Here is a 20,181-nt window from a genome sequence, read left to right as displayed (position 1 = left end):
CTGATGGATTTACCCAAGGTGTGAGGTATTCAAGGCCATCCGCCGGGTCCCTCTGTTTGTGCCCTGCTCGCAGTCTGCTGAGCGCTTGGCTGATGTCCTGGATAATTCATTTTTTGTGCTAATTGAAGTGGCGACGGATGCCAACCAAGCTGTATCGTGCAAAATTCTCCCTCGGAGGGGGACCTGCTCCTTGTGGTCCCCTCCACGGGCAGAGCATGGTCCGGGTGGGTCCCCGCCAGCTCCGTGCCGGAGCCCTCCGGGCAGCGCCTGAGCCTCGGCTGTTCTCCGCACGGCACCGCCTGTTCGTGGCTTTAACAGGCGCGTTAAAAACAGATTTCCCTTGTAAAGACCTGTGAACTGGTACAATTGCTACCAAATCAGCAGCGGAATCGTGCAGCCTGTTCCAGGCGGTGAAAGAGCCCAGTCAGGGTTGTTTGCTTCCTCTCTGCGGGGCTGGTTTCTGCTGAGACAGGGGTTTCGCTGCCCCGAGGCCACTGTGTCAGCAGCTCACGGGGGATGACAGCTGCCTTGATTTCTCCAGTGAAGTCCTGCCTTTGGCTGTTCGGGGTTAAGTAAGGAGATGGGTGGATTTAAACAGCCTGGTTCACAGCAGGATACTATGGTTGTGCTCTGGCTGAGTTTGGGAGACCAAGCACTCACCTGTAGCTCTTACCAGCTGTGCTTGGATGTATTCCACCTGGGAGCTCCCTGGAAAAGGGTCTCTGTCACTGCTGGCAGTGCATTTAAAGCTAATTATCTAATGTTTAATTCTGTATCACCATCCAAGTCTTGCATTTTGTTTCTAATCCCAGCAAACTTTAAAAAATTAAGACATCAGCATTTCAAACTGAAATGGCTAGGGGCTGATGTTTGTGTGGCACAGGAATTGTAAGGACAAGTACAGATGCATGGATTTTCTCTTCTGCTGGTGGGACCAACTCTCTTTGTGATCAATTAATGCAGGTGAAAGGTGAGGAGCAACTGTACCTGCAGGAACATATTGAAGAGAAGAATAGAGCTATTCTTCTGTGGGCCAGGTTGACTTGGCCTTTGGAAACATGCAGGTGCCTAACCCCAAAGGCTGCAGGTTCACTGGGCATGGCTTGGTCTATTCAGCACCTACCACAGAGCCCTGCAACAGGAAAATGTCTGAGAAAAACAGCTCCCTCTTCTAGCCAGCACAAACAGGCTAGAAAAGCATCAGCAGAGTACCCAAAAAGCAGTGCAAAAGCTGCAGGGTAGTGTTGGTCTAACTTTAGTTCTCTGTTGTTTTGTGGGGGAGGGAGCTCTGCAGCCAAGCTGGTTAGGCATTATATTAAGATGTTTAACAATTGCCATTCATTATTTTTAAATGCCTGGCATTGTTTTCTGGTTTCCTCTGTTGTGGTTAGGCCTTTGTGTGGAAAGGTGAGCAACAGCACAGCTGCACAGGGAATAGTGGGCAGGTTGCACTTGGGAGTCAGATGAGTGCTGGCTGTGCCCTCGGCAATGCTGCCTGGCTCAGCGGGGATGTGGGAGCCTTCACCGATCCATCTGCTGCTGCCCTGGGAGAAGTGGGGTTAAAAAACCCTGTAGACTCCTGCCTGTCCGACACCTGACTTCTATTTTGGTGCTGGGGCAGGCGTTCCGTGCAGGCTTAGATATGTCACACTGTGTGAAACTGCCAGACAGTGGGTGCTTGTGTAGAGCAAATGTGACTGGGTTTAGCCTTAGTAAAACCAATGTGATGCTATTCTTGCTTTAAAAATGTGGAGTGAAAAATCCCTGTGTGTTTTCCAGGTCTCTGGAAGCTGACAGCTGCTCTCTAGGCCCAGTTGTGGTGCCACAAGGTGAGTTTTGCTCAGTTCCCAGAAGAAGCTGACTTTAAAACGGGAGTGATGCAAGCTGCTGAAATGGCAGTGGCACCTGGGTGCTGGGGTCGAGCAGCTGCCTGCTCCTGGAGAGGTGCTTGGAGCCGTCAGCAAGGGACAGCACCAGGAAAACTCCCTGCCCTGTGCTGTTGCAGAGGATATTGCTCCAGAAAAGGCTGCTTTATTACTAGGCAATAATGAAGCTGAAAACATAACAAAAACATGTAGATTTTGTTAGGTTACATCTTGTCTTTCTCAATTTTGGTGGTTTATATTTATTAATATTCTCGTGCTCTGTGCCTGCTCCCTGGAGGAAGCATTTCAGGCGAGTTTAGCGTCCTCTCTGGCGCTATCCCAGCCCCGGGGAAGGAGTGTGTGTTTAGCCTGTGTGCTGCAGGGAGGCTGGAGGCACCAGGGAATTCCGGGCTAAGAGGCTGCAAAACAGCCCTGGGAATAGGCTGGTCTGGCTGAGCCACACATGGCAGGAAGAGTTTCTAGTGGGGAAAAGTAGCCAGAGACTCTAAACAGCTTCTGTGGTCAGTCAAGTCTTGGGAAAAATGCTCCAAGGTGTGTTTATGTTGGCTGCTTGAGCACAGTGACAGCAACTGGGCTCCTGCACCAGAGGAAGGGACGGCTGTGTGCCTGCAGTCTGGAAAGGCAGCCATGCCCTGGGTTGCACCACCAGGAGGTTGAGGGAGGGCGTTCTGCCCCTTATTCCACTCTTGAGATCCCCACTGGCAGAGCCATGTGGAGCTGTTTCAGAGGAGGCCATGAAGATGCTCTAAGGGCTGGAGCATCTCTGCTGTGGTGACAGGCTGAGAGAGTGGAGGGTGTCTGGACTGTGGAAGAGGTGGCTCTGAGGAGGCCTTGGAGTCCCTTCCAGTGCCTAAAGTGGATGCAGGATTGCTGGACAGGGGCTTTTAATGAGGGCATGTAGTTATATGACTGGGGGATGATGCCTTGGGCAGGTCACACAAGGGGTAGTAGCCCTCTTCAAACTGAGAGAGAGCAGGTTTGGGTTAGCCATGAGGAAGAAGTTCTTCCCCCCGAGAGTGTTGTGGCACTGGCACAACAGGTTGTCCAGAAAAGCTGTGGATGCTAAGGCCAGGCTGGATGGGGCTTGCAGCAACCCGGTCTACTGGAAGGTGTCCCTGCCGGGACAGGGGTTGGAAGGAGATGGTCTTTAAGGTCTGTTACGACCCAAACCGTTCTATGCCAGTGCCATAGCAGAGGGGTACCGGCACCGAGGGCAAATTGCACACATGCAGACGGTGGGGAGGGGGCGGGCGGTGGGTGTACCAGAGCCCGGGGTGCAGGGCGGTGGGTGTAGCAGAGCTCGGGGTGGGTGTAGCAGAGCTCGGGGTGGGTGTAGCAGAGCTCAGGGTGGGTGTAGCGGGGTGCGGGGCGGTGGGTGTAGCAGAGCTCGGGGTGGGTGTAACACGGTGCGGGGCGGTGGGTGTAGCAGAGCTCGGGGTGGGTGTAGCAGAGCTCGGGGTGGGTGTAACACGGTGCGGGGCGGTGGGTGTAGCAGAGCTCGGGGTGGGTGTAACACGGTGCGGGGCGGTGGGTGTAGCAGAGCTCGGGGTGGGTGTAGCAGAGCTCGGGGTGGGTGTAACACGGTGCGGGGCGGTGGGTGTAGCAGAGCTCGGGGTGGGTGTAACACGGTGCGGGGCGGTGGGTGTAGCAGAGCTCGGGGTGGGTGTAGCAGAGCTCGGGGTGGGTGTAGCAGAGCTCGGGGTGGGTGTAGCGGGGTGCGGGGCGGTGGGTGTAGCAGAGCTCGGGGTGGGTGTAGCAGAGCTCGGGGTGGGTGTAACACGGTGCGGGGGCCGAGCCCGTCCCCGCCGCGCCCCCCTCGCTCCCGGCCGGGCGCGGTGGCTCCGCCTGGCGGCGGCGGCGGCGCCCTGCACTCCCAGGCTGCTCCGGGGCGGCCCCGCCCCCGGCGCGGCGGGACAAAGCGGGGCCGGGCCGGGCAGGGCCGGCGGCATGGAGCGGGGCTCGGAGCGGGGCATGGAGCGGGGCTCGGAGCGGGGCATGGAGCGGGGCTCGGAGCGCGGCCCGCGGCCGGAATAGGAGCCGGGCCGGGCGATGCGGCGGTGAGCGCGGCGGGGCCAGGCGCCGCCGCGATGCTCCGCCGCAGCCTCAGCCGCCTGGTGAGTGCGGGGCCGGGGCGGCGGGCAGGGAGAAGTTCGCTGTTATTGTCTTTTTGCCTTGTGTTGCGTTTGCTTTCCCGCCGGGGCGGGCGGTGCTCGGCGCGGGGAGCATCCCCCTCCCCGCAGGGCCCCGGCTCAGTCCGACCCTGCGAGCCCTCCAGAAGTTGCCTTTACTGCCGGAGCCCAAACCTTGTTTTTTTCCTTCCCCAAACCTGTTGGAGGGGACTTCCCCGCCCCGGCAGCGCGCTCCCCGGACCGCGTGGCTCCTCCTGCCCCGGGTGGGAGGCAGGGGCTGCCCCCGCCGACGCTCCGCGCCGCCAGACCCATCCCCATCCCTTCCCGCTGCCACATAAGCTACTCGGAGATTTCACCGTGACCTCATTGCTTGGCCTCAACTCTGTAATTACTCATTTTTTCCTTTTCCACAGCAAATGTGGCAAACCCCGTGTTTTAACATCATTTCGGGCGCTGCTGTTTATTCAGCAGTGTCACTGATTGCGCAGTGCGTAGTTAGCAAAGTTCCTGGAGTTCAGGCGGTGGTGAGTGGTGTTAGCACAGCCCCGACACCCTGGGAGGCTCCGGAGCCGCTTCCCGAGGCACCACCCCGTTACCTGCCGGGATAATGGGCTCTGCCCGCAGGGCCGGAGCCGCCGGGAGATGCGCTCTCATATTCACTTTTGGTTTGGAGCGAGGTATTTGTGCCAGATTTTCCAGGCTTATAGCGCAAGGGACTCTAATTCTCCTTTTTAAGTCTGGAGGTAGCTCTGCGGGGCTGGGGGGCACGCTGGTTGATTTCCCGTGTGTAGGTTGTGTTTCTGTTGCGGGCTCTGGGTTGTTTGTCAGCCTCGGGGACAGATGGAAACTCAGTGCCCTGAGTTGCTGCCTTTTGATGTCTTTTGAGTTTAGCTCTGCCTGTGTTAAGTGCTTCCTACCCCACCCTAGCAGGAGTTGTTGTCTCAGTCGTGTCGGGAGGCATTTGTGGCTTGAGGCATCTCCACTGAGTTCGGTTAAAAGCGTTTTTGGGTGGCCGCTTCCTGTAGCGGGTAACTGTGAAGCTGCCTGGCTGGGTTCTGGATCCAGCACCCTCCTCGCTCGTGAGGAGCGAGCCCTGCCCTGCCCGGGGTCCCACAAAGTCTCTGTGTCACCTCTCCCAGTCCCTCGGCGTGGGGAGGGGACGTTCAGTGCTGCTGGGATGTGATGTCCTTTGAGGTGGAGAAAAAACATCCTGAGCACAGCCCAGGTATTTGTAAACGCTTAGTGCAGGGCTGAGCTGTTGCAGCACCTATCTGTAAGGGTAGAGGTGGTTTTCTGGCTAGAGGAACAGCTCTGTTCAGGGACCAGGACAGAGTGCCAGGTCATCTGCAGTGTTGGTGTGGGATTTAGACGTTGTTTCCACCTCCTGGCTTTGTAAGCAGCATTTCAGCAGCAGTGAGCTGTTTCTTATCAAGCTGGTGCAAGTGGTACAGGTCCCCCGATATCAGCCTTTGGCTGATAGAGCAGCTCCTGCCATGCTGCTGCAGCTCTGCCCTGTCCCCAGCCCTGCAGGGTGCCACAATAGGCTTGGGTCAGTCCTCTCTCTCCTGCTCCATGGGAGGAGAGGGCAACCCGTGCCAATCTCCCTGGAACTATCCCCAAGCTGCTATCTTGCCCCCAGTCCTGGATGGGTGGTGCTGGGCTTCAAGAGATACTCATCTTGTGGCAGTGGCATTGCAGAATTCACTGCAGTTGTTAAAGGCTGCAGATTTTCTGACACTTAAGATCCCATAGGGCTGTTCAGACAAACATTGTAACCTCTGCACTGTGTGGTGTCTGCCAGAGGCTCATAAATACCAACAGATACTAAAAATCCTGCTTTCAATTGTACTTCACAGCTTAGGCACAATGGATATGACTTGCCCTATCAACATGACTTTGTGGCTCTGTTTTTCCCTCCTATAAACTCTTATCCTGGATAGGGTGTGAAATAGGATGGTAAAAAGAGCAGGAAGGGTAGAGTGGTGCATGTGGGTCTGCTTAGCTACCTGGGGGTACAGACTGATGCTCTGCAGAAACAAATTGGATTCTGAACTTCAATTTTTATCACTGAAATAATCCCTGTCAAAGGAAGAGTGGGGCTGGGATCACTGCAGGGAGGTGGGATTGAATTGCCATGGTTAATCCACTTCTAGGAGATACTGTCAACTTGAAATATAATTTTAATTCTTTTTTGGAAACAGATTCTAGTGCTGGAGTCTTATTTTTAGTGTCATGCTGCTCGTACAGCTGTTGTGGGGAGGATGTGGGTGTGGAGTGGGGAAGTGTGTTGGTGTCCAGGGAAGGATTGGGGTCACTGCTGTGCTGGGCTCCTCACAGGACTGGGGCGAGCACTGTCCACTTCCAGACCTGCTGGGAAGTGCTGGTCCCTCTGTTGTGCATCACAGACAATGTGCTTTTCCTCATTTATTACTCTACCTGGGTTCCTTGGAAGCATGCAGACAGCCGTACCCTGGGGCCACGGCTCTGCACCACAGCTCTGCCCCAGAGCTCTGCCAGGGCTGCGGGGCCAGTGCCCACTTGGGCTGTTGCAAGAAATAAGTGAGAAATGCAGAAAGAGAAGTTATTGATGCCCTCATTGTTTTTAGTTTTCCTCAGCCTTTCCAGGAAGGCTGGGATGGTGGGTGAAGCACCCCAGGGTGCTCTCCATCCTCTTGGGATGCCTGGTGCTGGCTGAGCCTGTGGGCTGATGCTCGCCTGTCGTGGTGCTCTGCCCTGGGTCTCCTGCCTCTGCAGTCAGTGCAGTTCCTTGCTCTGGTACTCTCCTATTTGTGTTCAAAGCCCAGGATAAGTAAGAAAACAACAAACAGTCTGTAATTGCGAGCAAAATTCTTCTGTTTGAGTGCTTGTGCAGTGTCTAACAATAGGACCTTAGTTGTGTTATTCCCATTTAATTTAATACCTTGGGGCCTGATCCTCTTTGCAGCCTGTGCCCTGGTAAATCCCTGGTGTTTGGCGAGTGCTGGGCTTGTTGTGAGCTGCTGGCTCTCAACAGTGCTTGCTTGGTGTTGGGGAAGAAGGTGCCTCTTAGATGGGCTTGCAGTGGTTGTCCCTGGGCTTGACCTATGTGACTCTGAGCCATTGCCTTGTTGTAGGCTGCAGTGATGTTCTCTTGCTGCTCCTCTCCTGGGGTCTGCATCCCTCTGTCCTGTGCAGCTGCCAGCAATGGGGGTACCCCCAGCTTGGTTATGAGGCCCTGTTGGGGCAGTTCCTACCTGGAGCCCTGCAGGAAGATAGCCCTGCTTGGACCTATTCAAATGGCTGAAAATGGGAAATGGCCCAAAGTCACCTTTTAGATAGGAAGTAAATGGGAAATGGGTGAGAAGGGACAGGGGCAGATGGGAAGAGCCCTGGGGTGCACTGGGCAGTGTGGGGCTGACCACTCTTGGCTGCCAGCCCCTGCCCAGCTTGGGGCATGCTGGAGCATGGCTTGTGAAAGATGTCCAGGTCTGGGGGTGGAGGATGCTGATTTACACTCTTGTCTTTAGTATTTTAGCGTGTAATAAAATCTATTTTTGGACACAGAGCAGATCTGTGATTTTCTTTCACACTTGTTTTCTTTTTCCAGCGAATGTGAACCAAACATTAGTGTGTGATTGCAGTTCCTATTCTAATAGTAAAGATGACTATAGGTAGGAGTTGGAAGCTGTGAGAATTGCCTTTTCCCCCAGTCCAGCCATGTTAACACCTGGAGGGTGAGGCTGCATGTCATACCTTGTACCTGACTGCCAGCTTCTGCAGGAAGTGTTTTGCTTTCATTGATGTGACAAAAACCTGCAAGCAGCAAAGGTTGGGGCTGGGGTGTCTCTGTGACACCAGGTGGCAGTTCTGCTTGGAGAAATCCCACACTTCAGAAGTGTGGATTTTAATGAAGCCACTTGAATTTTTCATGAAAATTGCTGAAACTTTATTTTGTAAGATGTGTTTAAGGTGACAGCAGCCTTCCATGTGCTCAGGGCCAGTTCCCCTGTAGCAGCCACATGGCAGCCTGTGCTTGACCACAGAGAAGTCAAGGAAGACTCAGCTAGGAAAGCTGGAACTGTGAAAAGTTTTGAGTTGTGATCCCTTATTGATGCTCCTTCATCAAAGTGGAAAATGGGGCCACAGGAGTTTCTCAAGTTCTGGGGAATATGGGGACATAGGGGTTTCTCAGATTCCTGTAACCATTTCCTCTTTAGTGTCTCGTAACTGTAGACCTATTCCCAGAAATAGCTCAACTATTTGGCTAAAAATAAATAAAAATCAAACAAAAAACTTGGCCCGGGATAAACGGCTGCATGGAAGTGTTCCTGTGTGCAGTTGAAGCCTGGGGAAGTTGGAAATTGCTGCAGGGCGGGCTGGAAAGCACCGGTCGATCATTAATGATAAGTGATGCTTCTAATTAAACCTGTGGCATGCTGAAACTGTTCTGTGGAGAATTAGTTGTCTTGGCTCTATTTTCTTCTTCCCTTCTTACCACTTTTGTCCCCAGCTGGTATTTTGCTAAGGGTAATGGTGATTGTCTGGGCTGTGTGGGAAAGGTTGGGAGCTGACTGGAACTGCAGCTGAAGGCATGGCACTTTGCTTTTAATAATAAAACTTGTGAAAGCAAACAGGGCATCTATTAGTAACAAGCTTTTCAGCCTTGCCTTTAATTTTATCCTGTTGCCTTTGGTTTATGCACTTCCTTTCTGATTAAAGCTGCTGTTACTGGCTGTAACTGTCTCTAGTGGAGAGATTTGGGTTTTTTTGAGCATTAGTTAAAATCAAAGCTGATGGAGAGCATTCATGGTGTCTGTGAGTCAGAAGAAACCCTCATACCCGAATCAGTTGTTGCCTGCCAGTGATCATGTTTTTAGCAATGCAGGTTTGGTCCCTATGAGCATCTTCCTCCCATGGCACCATGTTTCCATCTCTTATCCCAGATGTGTAATTCCTTGTGTTGTGGGACTGTGTTTCCTTGGGAGATGTAAACCCACTGTCCTTGCTGAGAAAATGCTGGACTGGCCAAGTGGGGGAACATGTCTGTGGCCAAGATCTGCCTGCCAGAGGAGCTGGCATTGCAGGGTTAAGGGAGTTGCTGGGGTGCCTGGGAAGAGGGGGAATTTTCTAAAGAACTTGGGGTGAGAGTGTGCTGTTCACCCATTTGCCTTTCCCTGAAAATGTTTGCTCAGGGGTTTTTCTAGGGAGTTTCCTGTATTTAGCTGTGTGTGGGAGGCGGGTGCTGAGACTGGAGGGCAGCGGGGAGGTTTTCCTGCATGACTTGGGCAGTCACTCCAGTGGCCTTCTGCCCAAATGTGTCCCCTGCTGAGGGGAGAGGGCAGCAGCTCCTGCCCTGTGCCAGGACAGCCTATCCCGAGGTGATCTCAGAAAATAGCTCTGCATCTAGACTGAAATCTTCTCGCTGCTCATCTCAGAAACATTTCTGTGCTTGCTGAGGTCTGGGAAGGATGGGCTGGTTTTACCCGAGCAGGTTTTGCCAGTGCTATCAATACACAGGGTGTTGTGGACTTCACCTGCCTGTGCTCTCCCCAGCCAGTGCACCTGTGTCCATGCCTGGGCTTGGAGCCCCACAGTGATGCTGCAGGAGCCAGGAGAGCCTGGCACACATCTGTAGCTCTGCCAGCTCCCTCACCTCTTGCAAGTAGACAATATTTTTTTTCCCCCACTTTAATTACCAAGTAGTATTGAGGTTCGGTGATGGGGTTTTTTTTTTTTAGTGTTTTCCCTTGTTTGCCTGGAGACTTGCAGCTTTCTCTAACTTGTGGGGACCATGCAGATGGTGGACTGCAGGCAGGGCTGGTTCCCAGCAGCTCAGGGTGCTGGACTGTGGCTGTGTCCTGCTGTCACTCAGGAGCCTCACACCTCTGGGCTGCTGTTAGCAGTGGATACAGCACGAAGGACATGGTGAAGTGGGCTCTGCTCAGACCCTGCCCTGCCCTCAGTCAGAAGGGTGTCCTGCTCGTTGGAAACAGGTATCAAGGACACTGCTGCTCACGTTGCTGATGACTGTAAGCCATTTCTACAGTTATTGTTGAAATAACTGTACAGTAATCTCATGTAGTTCTGCTCTCCTGAGGCTCCCTGCACCCTTTTCCCAGGCTGGCTCCACGATCAGCACGCAGCCCCGGCTGCTCTCGGTGTGACCATCACACTGCAGTTTGCTGAACTGCTTTGAATTATCCAACACCTGACCAGTGACTTACTTGCTAGGTTTGCCTGAACTGGCTAACATTTGGTTTTGCTGGTTAGAAGTTTGCTTTTCTGCAATAAACTCCAAGACTCGAGCATGGAGCTGTTCCTGGGTTGCTTTAACCTTCCTGTGGGAGCAGGGCGATGCTGCTGCCTGTACGCTGCAGGGGATGGCAGCGAGTGGCAGACTGGTTTACGGCTTGATTTACTAACTTGTAGCCTGGGGAAACAGTGAAACTTCCCTGTTATAAAAGGTTTCCTCTGGCTCCTGCCCTCACCTGGCTCCTGCTTGGCTGCTGGGTCAGGAAAAGCCTGTTTTGCCCAGAGGCTGCAGTGATTTCAATATATATATGCATTAAATATACATGCATGCAATATATGCACATTAAATATGCATATAAGCAATATACAGAGATGCATTTAAAAAAAAAATTATTTTTGCTTATGGGCTCTTGCTCAGGCTTGGCCAAAACCCAAGGAGCTGCTGGGCAGTGATTGGCACAAGGCACCACTTTGATGGTTGCAAAGTGCATTTGGCTATTGAGCTGTGTGTGGGACAGTGGGGTGGGGAGAGGAGCTGAGGCTCACTGGTGGGAGGGAAGCAGTCCTAGGTTTTGCTTCTCCTCCCCTCCATAATTTTTCATGCTCTCATAGGGATGCTCACTGCCACAGATGCTGATCAGAACCAATACTCTCTAAAATTTTTAGCTCTTTATACAACCCCTTCTGCATGTGATGTGCAGTTTGTCCACTCTCGTGGGCACCTGTTGCATCCTGCTGACTCCCGTGGTTTTTTTTTCCCAAACCTCAGTCATGTTGTTTGGGATGGAATTCCAGCTAAAGCCCATTTAGACTAAAAGCAGATCTCCTCTGGACATCCAGCCTAATTGACAGTGCTTCAGAGACATTTGTCCTGCCCTCCTTAATGAAAGCTTAGTGCATGATCCAGTTGTTTGTAAAGAGCTTTTTGTTTTCCTCCTGCAGCAGAAGGAGAGGTAAGCCCCTGCGAGGCTGTTCTAGCTGGGTATTTTGCTCTCAAATCAGGCTTTTCTTGTGGTTTTTTCCCCATCTTGAACAAGATTCCTGTTAAACTCCATTGTGGCCTTTGCTGGGTAATGCTTTGCTGCAGGCTTTTTGCTCTTGTGGTCAGCTGAATTTTCAGGATCTATAGGTGAAAGGACTCCAGCCTTGCTTATGGAGGGCTTGGTAATTTCTTGCTCTGGGTTTTCAAAGTATCTTTTCATCTGCCACTTCTTAGAGTGTGCTGTTCACCTTAACAAGATTCTGTAAGACGATGGAGGTGGGAAACAGAGACATCGCTCACTTGGTCAGTGCAATTTCTGTGCAGTATTGTGGCAAATGCACTGATTTGCAAAACGGAGGGATCCTCTATTTCTTGTACTGTAAAGGACCTAGAAAAGCTGAGTAAGATGTGCAACAGGCAAGACCAGACAATTTGAAGCGCTTCTTTGGTACTGCAATCCAAGATCTCTTCAGCAGTAATACAAATTAAATACTGCTTGACTGCAGCGACGCTGTGCTCTGTTGCTGGAGTCTCAATTGGCTTAAGAGGGGAAAAAAATAAAAAAAAATAAATCTCACTGCCGGGAAATTAAATGCAGGGGAAAAAAAAAATCCACTTTTGTGAGGAGCCTTTCCATCTTTTATTATGATTTCTGTGTAATTCCTCCCCAGCATTCATACAAAGCCAAGCAGCTGCTATCTGTAGGGACTCAGACTGCACTGGGGGGGGCTCCAAAGCCAACCTTGAAATGCACCATTAATATATTTTTGTTCCTGTTTGCTTTGGGTGGTGTTTTGCATGCCACATTTGTTCACTGAGTTGTGGAAGTTTTTTATTCTTTTTGATTTTCCTCCTTCCTTACAGCTCACCTTTTCTTACATTGTTTGCTCAGGGAGGGAGTGCAGTAAAATTAGCTGCGATGCCCAGAGGGCTGTTGTCCTTGTATCAGCCAAATTAGTATTGTGGAGTACATAATTTCCGTGGGGTGGTTTCTCCCAGTGCAGCTGAATGGATGGAAGTGGGACTTCCCACCTAACAAGTACCCTTCCAGTTAGTGCAGGGTGGGAAGCAGTCAGGCAGAGAGAGGAAACCTTGGGTGAAGGAGCTTGTGCAGATAACCGTGAGAGCAGGAACGCCCTTGTCTTGGTGCCGGGCTGGGGAAACAGACTGATGGGATGGAGATGGCTGAGTCATCTCCAGGGATGCTGTCCTGCTCTCCAGCACAGGACGGGCTTGCTTCTGCAGCTGATGGTGCTGGGGTGGACCACAGTGAAACCCCCTGAGCTCTGAGCCCGATGTCCCAGGGCCAGCTGAAACCTCAGCTCCCTGTCCCTGTGGCTTTGCAGTTTTCCAGGCTGTTTTCTTAGGGCAGTGCTTGGTGTGGGGCTCGCTCAGCCTCTGCTCTGCCTTGCCCAGCCGGAACAGGAGCCAAAGGATTTCCTGAAGATAAACAGTTCTAGGCCACATGGTGAGGATTTCTCTCCTGACTGGGTGGATTTCACTGATCCAGTATCCTGGTATGACTGTGCCTGCAAGCCCCAAGGACGAATCTGTTGGTCACTGTAGTACGCAGAAATGAAAATATTCCCAGTGCGGTCTGGGTCGTGTGGAGCTGATTTGGGCTGTGGAGCAAGGGGTGAAGCAGGTGTTCTCTGCCTCTTTCCCTTTTATCTCCTGCTGCTTCTGTGGAAACATTTGTCTGTAGTACAGCAAGGGGCAGAGTTAGATAACCACGGCTTTTACGGTTTTGGAGTTGAAAAGCTTGATCTGAAGCAGTGTGAGTGAGGAGCATGGGGAGGTGCTGGCACCTTGGATACCCAGTCGGGGATTGAGGGCACCCCAGGATGCTGGTGCAGAACTCGGGGAGTCCTTGCAGCTGGACCTGCCCTCCCATCCCTCCTCGTGGCTGTTGTGTGGGAGATAGGACAGCTTCCCTGGGGCAAAGCTTCATCTGGGGGATGGGTCTGGGCAGCCCTGGGTGCCAGCCCTTGCTTCTGAGGGGCTGTGGTGAGATACATGCTGGCAGGGCAGTCTGTAGCCTCTGCCCCTGGAGTGTGGACAGCCAGGCAGGCTTGCTTCCCAGGGGAAAGGGAATAAACTGCTCTGGGAAATGGGCTTCTTGCCAGTCAGCTGGCAGCCTGGCTCTGAAATGCTGGGAAAACTTAAAAAGGGGCAAAATGTTTGTAGGTGGCAGAGGTTAGAGTAATGTCTGGCCGAGCTGGGATGCATAACATAGCATTTAGGGTTTTTTTGTTTCCATAACTGAAGAGCTCAGGCTTTCAGAGGACCAGAAAACAACGGGAAAACCAACAAATTATACCTCTGCTGGGTGATGCAAGCACTGACAATTGCAAACTGGGAGGTTCTTTCCATTTTGCTCTTTATTTTAATTTTTGCCAGGCCAAATCTCTGCTCTGGAGAGCTTGCTGCCCTGCTAAAATAGCTCCCAATGAACAGACATATGTGCACAGCTTGAGCTGGGGAAAGGAGGGAGGAATAGTTCTGAAGACAGGAAGACCTCGTTGTATTTGCTTTGTGACCTCTGCAAAACATTTGGCTCTTATTCAAAGTCCTTTTTCTGTTCTTGAGCCTGAAGTGTTCCTATGAGCCTGAATTTTATATGCTGGCGGCATGCTGGTTGAACTTTTCTTTTGGACTGCCAAAAATAAAGATCTGCTGCCTGTATTTCAAGATGAGCAATGGTTTCATAACCCTGGCTGCCAACGGGGCAGGGAAAAAAAGAATTGAGATGCAGAAAACTTCCGAAGGTCGGTGGTTGTGTTTGAGCAGGAGCAACAGATTTTCCGCAGAACAGCAGCACTGAGGTAACGCTGCCCCAGTTGATCCCGTCTGGGTTTGGCTTTCTGCATCACTCGGGAGCCTGACTTTGTGCAAAGTGCTGCTGAACAGAAGCTGTGATTGCAGACATTGTGGCACGTTTGCTGGGAAGATGCAGTACTGCCTGCTTTGAGGGTAGACTGCCTCCAGAAGGAAAAACAAAATCCGTGCCAAAAAAGGTCTTTACAGCTGTCACCCCTGGCCATGGTACTCCTCAAGTCCAGGATAGGGCTGGGCCCTCCTTTAAATGTATTACCAAGGGAAAAAAAACTTGTATTTCCTCTCTCCACCCTTATTAAATCTTTCAAGTAGCCTTTTCCCCTGTTCTCTCCCCCCGGCCATGTCTCTGCTTTTATTGGTGCCTCTGTTGGCTAAGTCAGCTTTTCCAGGAAATGCAGCCTGGTTGGGCTCTGCTGTTCCCCACCCCATTGTCCTTGGTGAAGGTGATCTTCCTTTAAGACCATATGGTGAGGCAGCAGGTCTTTGGGACAGAGGGGACGTGGGGATGGGCTCTGGCTGGTGCCCCTTGCTTGGCTGCACCTCTGCTTCCATTAAGGGTGGTGTGATCTGTGTCAGTGATGCTGTGCTAGAGCTCATCATCTGCTGCTTTATCATGCCCAGGAACGAGGTCTGGGTGTTGAGCCCCATCACATACTGACTGTGGTGTAAAAAAGCCCCCGGTACTTCTTTTCCCATGACTCCTCTTTTCCTCTTGCTTATTCTTTCAGTCTGGGGGCTCTCATGATTGCCCCTGCTGCCCCCCGCCTTGGCTGGAGCCAGCTTAACCCAGCGGTCACTCCTTGGTGATCATGTTTTGTCCCTGGCTGAAATATCAGTGGGAGCTTCAGCCTCATCACAGGAGAAGGGATACTGGTTTAAATTTCAACCTTCTGTTTTCCCAAGGTACCAGCCTTCCCGTCCCGCTTAGGGATGAGCAGCAAAGTCCTGTCCAGTGGGAAAGGAGATGGGGCGGTGTGCACCTTCAGCCCATCCTCTCAGACCTATGAGCTCTTAGTATTTCAGATGCAATGTTGGTTGTTTGGCCTTTTCCGAGGTCTGTGCATGTTATTGACCCTTCCTGCAGGCACAGGGAGAGAGTGGTGGAGTTGATCCTGATCGATGGAGTTCTCTCTCTGAATCGGGAGATCTGCCTAAATATGTGGTCGGTGTGGGTAAGCACAGTCTGAGCTGCTGAATTATTCAGGGTATTCTCAAAGCATTGCTTGTACCCTCATAGAAATGACTAAGGACAAAGAGTCACAGAAAAATTGGCAAGAAGAAATTTCAATTAAAAATATATTGGTTGGGCAATGAGGTTGATGTGCTGAGCGACTTCCTGAGGCTGATGGATGTTTTGGGGAGGTTACGGTAAATTTATGGAGGCTTTTTAGAATTGTGGATGTGTTTTCCTTTGTTCTTCTGAGGCTAAATGAAACGGGAGCTAGAACAGGCTGTTTTGGGAGGTGCTGTTATTTTTGCGAGCTTTTTTTGTAAATCAGGTCGCCTTCTCTACTACTTTTATGATAAATGGAACAATACAGGAGCAATTAGACTTCAAACTATTCATGAGATCGAAGCCAAGTAATGTGATCTTTCTAGTGCATATATTTAATATAAGCTGTGATTTCATTCAAATGCTTGAGCCTTGTACTTGTACTGTATAATTATCTCTGGGTTTAGCAGATGATTTTTTTTTTTAAATGCCTGTGGTTTTTATTAGATCCGTTTTCTATGAGTTATTTGTGTTTACTTTGTGGCTTAAAGTAATCTTCAGCAAACATGAAAGGAGAGGTTTTTTTACTAGTTAGTTCTGGTTTCAGTGCTTTCTGGAACTGTAGTAAATCAAATGGTGGTGGGTTTTTTTTCTTCTGCTGCTGTTTTTTTCTGGAAACAGGGCCAGAAGGTAGCACAGACACTTGCTTTCCATATGGGGGATATAATTAAACACTCTGTTTTGCAGCTGCCCTAGAAATAGTCCACTTGAAGTGGCTCCTTGTCAGCGGTGGCTGCAGAGCACAGGTTCACCTCTCTGTTGAACTCAGTCTAACTCTGTTAATTTTTACCCAGGCTTGCTAATTTTTACCCATGCTTGCAACTTTTTATCTGGTGCCATCTGGGTCCTGTGCATGGTGATGTGATGGATTCCCAGGAAGTGGGGAGGGTGGTGAAGAGGAGCCTCTCCCCACGGCAGGTGGGAGCTGTTGTGCTGGGGAGGGACGTTCCTGTGGGAGGAGGGCACACGTGGAGAAGGGGCAAGAGGCACGAGGGGGCAGTTGCTGGAACTCAGGCAGAGAATGTGGGGACTGCTGTGGGCTGCAAATGTAGTTCTGCCATCTCTATGTGATGCTCCAATAGCTTCAAGTCATCAATATGTCGTGCTATTAATTGCATCCATGGGCATTTTTACTGCTGGCCTGATGCCTTCAAATCATACCCGTTCTTATCTCCCCAAAGAAAAATTTATAGTGAAATGCCAAGCCTCAGGTGACCTTCCATGGGCATGTAGTTGGGTTTTTGAGTTTGGGCAATGTAAGAAAATAGCCATTATCCTTCCTAATGCCTTGATTTCAGAACTGCTGCTTCTGGCAGTACGTGGGCTTGATAAAAGGTGCAAGTATGGGAAGGTTGGGTTACGTCAAAGCATTTGACAGAAATACATTCATGTGTGAGCTTTTCCCTGGCATGAGAAGGGTGGTGCTGCAGCAGCAGCCCTTGGCCCTGCCGAGCGTGCAGCAGAGCGTGCGTCCTGCATCAGTGCAGGCATTTATCACTGCAGCCGGGCACCCGGGCCTGCCTAGGGGCAAAGCTGGGATGGGCAGCCAGCTGCCAGCTTGAGGGATGTTCCTGGCAGAACAGCCTCGCCCGCCTCATCTTTTTCTCCTGTGATTTGTGTTTGACTCTCTGGCTGGTGTCTTCCAGCTGAGCTCCTTCAGCAGAAAGCTGGTTTGGATGCCCTGCTGAAGGATTGACTCGCTGATGGGCTTGGCTAGGCACGGGGGGAGTGGAGCAGGAGCTCTGAACTGGAGCTTGAAACGTTGCACAAGGGACCAATGTCTTTGGGGCTGGGCCTCAGGTGATGCAGACAGGATAGTGGCTCTGCTCAAAAATGCCTCCTTCCCTCCTTCCTCTCAGTCCTGGCGTCTGCGGTGTCCTCCTGGTGCTGCTGCGTGTCTGCCAGCTGCTGGGAGCGCTTCTGGGTTGCAGGGACATGGTACAGCAGATGGGTCCGTGGTCACCTACCAGCATCCCCAGATCCTCCAGGCTTGGTGGGAGAATGCAGCGTGGCATCCCTGGCATTGTCCCGAGACTGTGACCAGTCTGACACTGCTAATCCCTGCAGACAGCTCTGCTTCTCCCCGTGCTCACGCAAACGCCACGCCTCCAGCCCAGGGAGGTGAGAAAGTGCCTGTGAGGGGAATGCAATTGTTTATTTTCTTGAATAATCCTTTTGGCAGGCTTGGCTCTAAACAGCAGGAGAAACTCTGGTGTTTGCCTGCACCAGCTCACTCCAGGACTGTGGGCTTTGTAGAACCCCAGAAGGCAAAGAGGCAGCTGCTTGAAGTGTATCCAAGTAATATTTTCTTTTTTTTGCCATCAGAATTAAAATTTTTAATGAAAGGCAGTCAGAAAAAGTCGTCTAAATCCTCTCCCTGCTAATCTGCATATTTTATAATTTTCCCCAAAGCCTGGCAGTTATTCCCTAAATCTCCCTCTAAGTCTCTGTTGCGAACCGTTATTAAGACGTAGCAATCTATTAGCGACCCGGCGAGCGGCCGAGCTGGGCTCGTCAAAGTGAGAGCTTTTAATTGCTGAGCTCAGCCAGCACCTCTTGCTGCAGGCGTCTGGTGTGCGCTCGCTTTCTGGAGGCTGGAGAAGAGAGAGATGTGGTGTGAAGCCTTCCAGCTTCTCGTGCGGCTGTGGGAAGGTGTCACACCGCGGGGTGCTTGAGGAATGGGAAATGAAATGCTGTGAGTGGTGGGAGCCTGGTTAGAGCATGGAGGGGTTCTCCCTCCGCAGCCCCCGCCGAGGGCTGGGATGCACCCTGGAGTTACAGCGTCACTGTTACTGTGGTGTTACTCATCTTTGTAGGCGATGCTGCAGATGAATAACTGAAGGGATTTGAGGGTGAAAGCCCTCCCAGGAGTTGGTGCTGATAACTCGGTGTGGCTTGGTCAGCCAACACACCACACCTGGGTGTGGGCTCTCCTCTGCTCTGAGGCTTCACATACTCCATGCTCTCTATGGCCAGCTGTGGATAGTCAGGAAATACTCGTGTGTAGTTTTTCAGAAGTGCTTTAAGCAGAACTTTGTGGTTTCCGTGCCAGTGCATGTGATTGGCAAACCCTCACCCTGCTCCTTCCCAGCGCTCTGCAAGCGGCATGGGCAGGGGAAGCTGTTGCTTCCTCCCTGTGCTGTAGGGATGCTCGCCAGGCACGCCTGGCTCCAGATCCTGGACGGGGCACGACGGGGACCAGACGTGGGGACATCTGTCTCAGCTGCCTGGTACCGCTGTGGCGTGGGTGGATGGCTCTGCCTCTCGCTCCTGGGGCACAGGTTGGTGAGACCACGGCTGGCACCTCCCTAGTGCAGCAGATACATCAGGGAACCCTTTTTGGGTCTAGTTTCTAGTTAGGAAGAGTTGCTGTTTGGTGTTGCAGGTGGTGGTGGTGTGGCTGGGAGGAAGGTGGCATTCCCTAGCTGGGAGTGTGTGCCAGCCCAACCCAGTCCCTGCTGGGGGTGCTGGTGGCTGCTGCTGGCTCTGTCGGGAGGTGCAGGGACATTGTGTAGGGCTTGAGAATCTTCCTCCTGCTGCTCTAAGCATCAGCCACTGGAGGTGTGAGGATGGCTGTAGTCCGAGTGGTCAGCACACCTCCCCAAGTATAGGCATGGTGTAAAAACACTTCTTTAATTAAAGATGCTGCAGTCATGGGTGGGAAACCAGGGAAAGGAAGAGCTGCTGCTTCCTTTGGGCAGATCCTGCTCCTGGTGCAACAGGATCCATTCAGTTGTTGCTGCTCCAGTTCCATCAGTTTTAGCTGTTCAAATTTTTGGTTTTGACAGTTTCCCCAAGGCCTTGCTGTCTTAGCATGTTTTTCTTCAGAGCACCTTTCCTCTAGCTGGGTTTTGTTTGCACCTTGACAAGCTGTGTGTGATAAGCCCTTTGGAGAAGGGGGTGCTGAGCCAGCTCCAGGGCACTCCAGGAACATCCATCTGCAGAAGGCTGAGCCTTGCTGGGCAGCTGACACAGGACAGGGATTTGGCATTTTTGACACCTGCTCTGGTGGGGTTTCAAAGCAAGCAAGCTGTAGGGTTGAGGATTAGTATGAAGTGGAGTATGAACAGTATCTGCTGGTGTTTTAGCAGCCCTGCTGCCTGCTAGTGCCCTTGAACCATAAACTGTGACAAATGTCTTCTCTATTAATGTTTAAAAGCTCAAAACCTTAACTCTAAGGAAACCCTACCCTGGTCTAACACCACTCTTTCCCCCCTCCCCTTTACTCATTTGCTGTTAGTGGGCATTTTAAATGCACTGTGTAATTTTAAGTTCAGTGTCACAAAATGCTTCCTGGTGCCAACCAGGTCTTCTCCCTTGGCTGTGAGCATCTGTGGCAAGAACACTTTGTTATATGAAAGGGGGAACCTGGACAGAATGAAAAGCTGATTTTTAAAGTATTGCACAGTTCTGTTGTTTTTGAACATAAAGTTTTCTGGTCCACTGAGAAACTTGAGTGTGCTGTGCAGGCCAGAGCTGGAGGCTGTAGAGCTCGCAGTGCTGCTTCGTCCACTCAAGAGCTTCCATTGGGCTGCAGGCACTGGCAGGGACCTGCCTGCCCTTGGCTTTGTCACACGTTGGGAAAGGTTTTAAAATAATTTACAAGAAGTTGGAACTTGGATGTTTAAGAGTCACATTAAAATAGAAGATCTCTGATAGTTTTGGTGCATTCAGATGTTTTGTTTACTATGTGTTAACATCCTCTCCCTTGGATCCGGAGGATGTGTCTGTAGTTTGCGGCGTGCTGTCACCTCCCCTGGGTAGCCTGGAAGGGCTGTGGGGTGGCTGGGTCTCTGCTGGAGCCCCGTGTTGCTGATCACAGGTGTCTCGTGGCTTTGTGCA

General features: G+C 51.6%; 1 protein-coding gene across 2 annotated transcripts in view; it reads left to right on the top strand.

The window, feature by feature from the left end:
- Positions 1-3,867: 3,867 nt before the first annotated feature.
- Positions 3,868-20,181, top strand: part of ATP11C (ATPase phospholipid transporting 11C (ATP11C blood group)) — a 55,150-nt gene continuing 38,836 nt past the window's right edge. For both annotated transcript variants that reach the window (XM_082289574.1, XM_082289575.1), the window contains exon 1: positions 3,868-4,000. In XM_082289574.1, the coding sequence (XP_082145700.1) occupies positions 3,974-4,000 (27 nt within the window). In that variant the 5' untranslated portion in view covers positions 3,868-3,973. The remainder of the gene's footprint in view (positions 4,001-20,181) is intronic.

This window comes from Coloeus monedula (assembly GCF_965178545.1).
Source record: "Coloeus monedula genome assembly, chromosome: 12".
NCBI classification, from domain to species: domain Eukaryota; kingdom Metazoa; phylum Chordata; class Aves; order Passeriformes; family Corvidae; genus Coloeus; species Coloeus monedula.
This window is presented reverse-complemented; position numbering and strand designations above follow the sequence as displayed.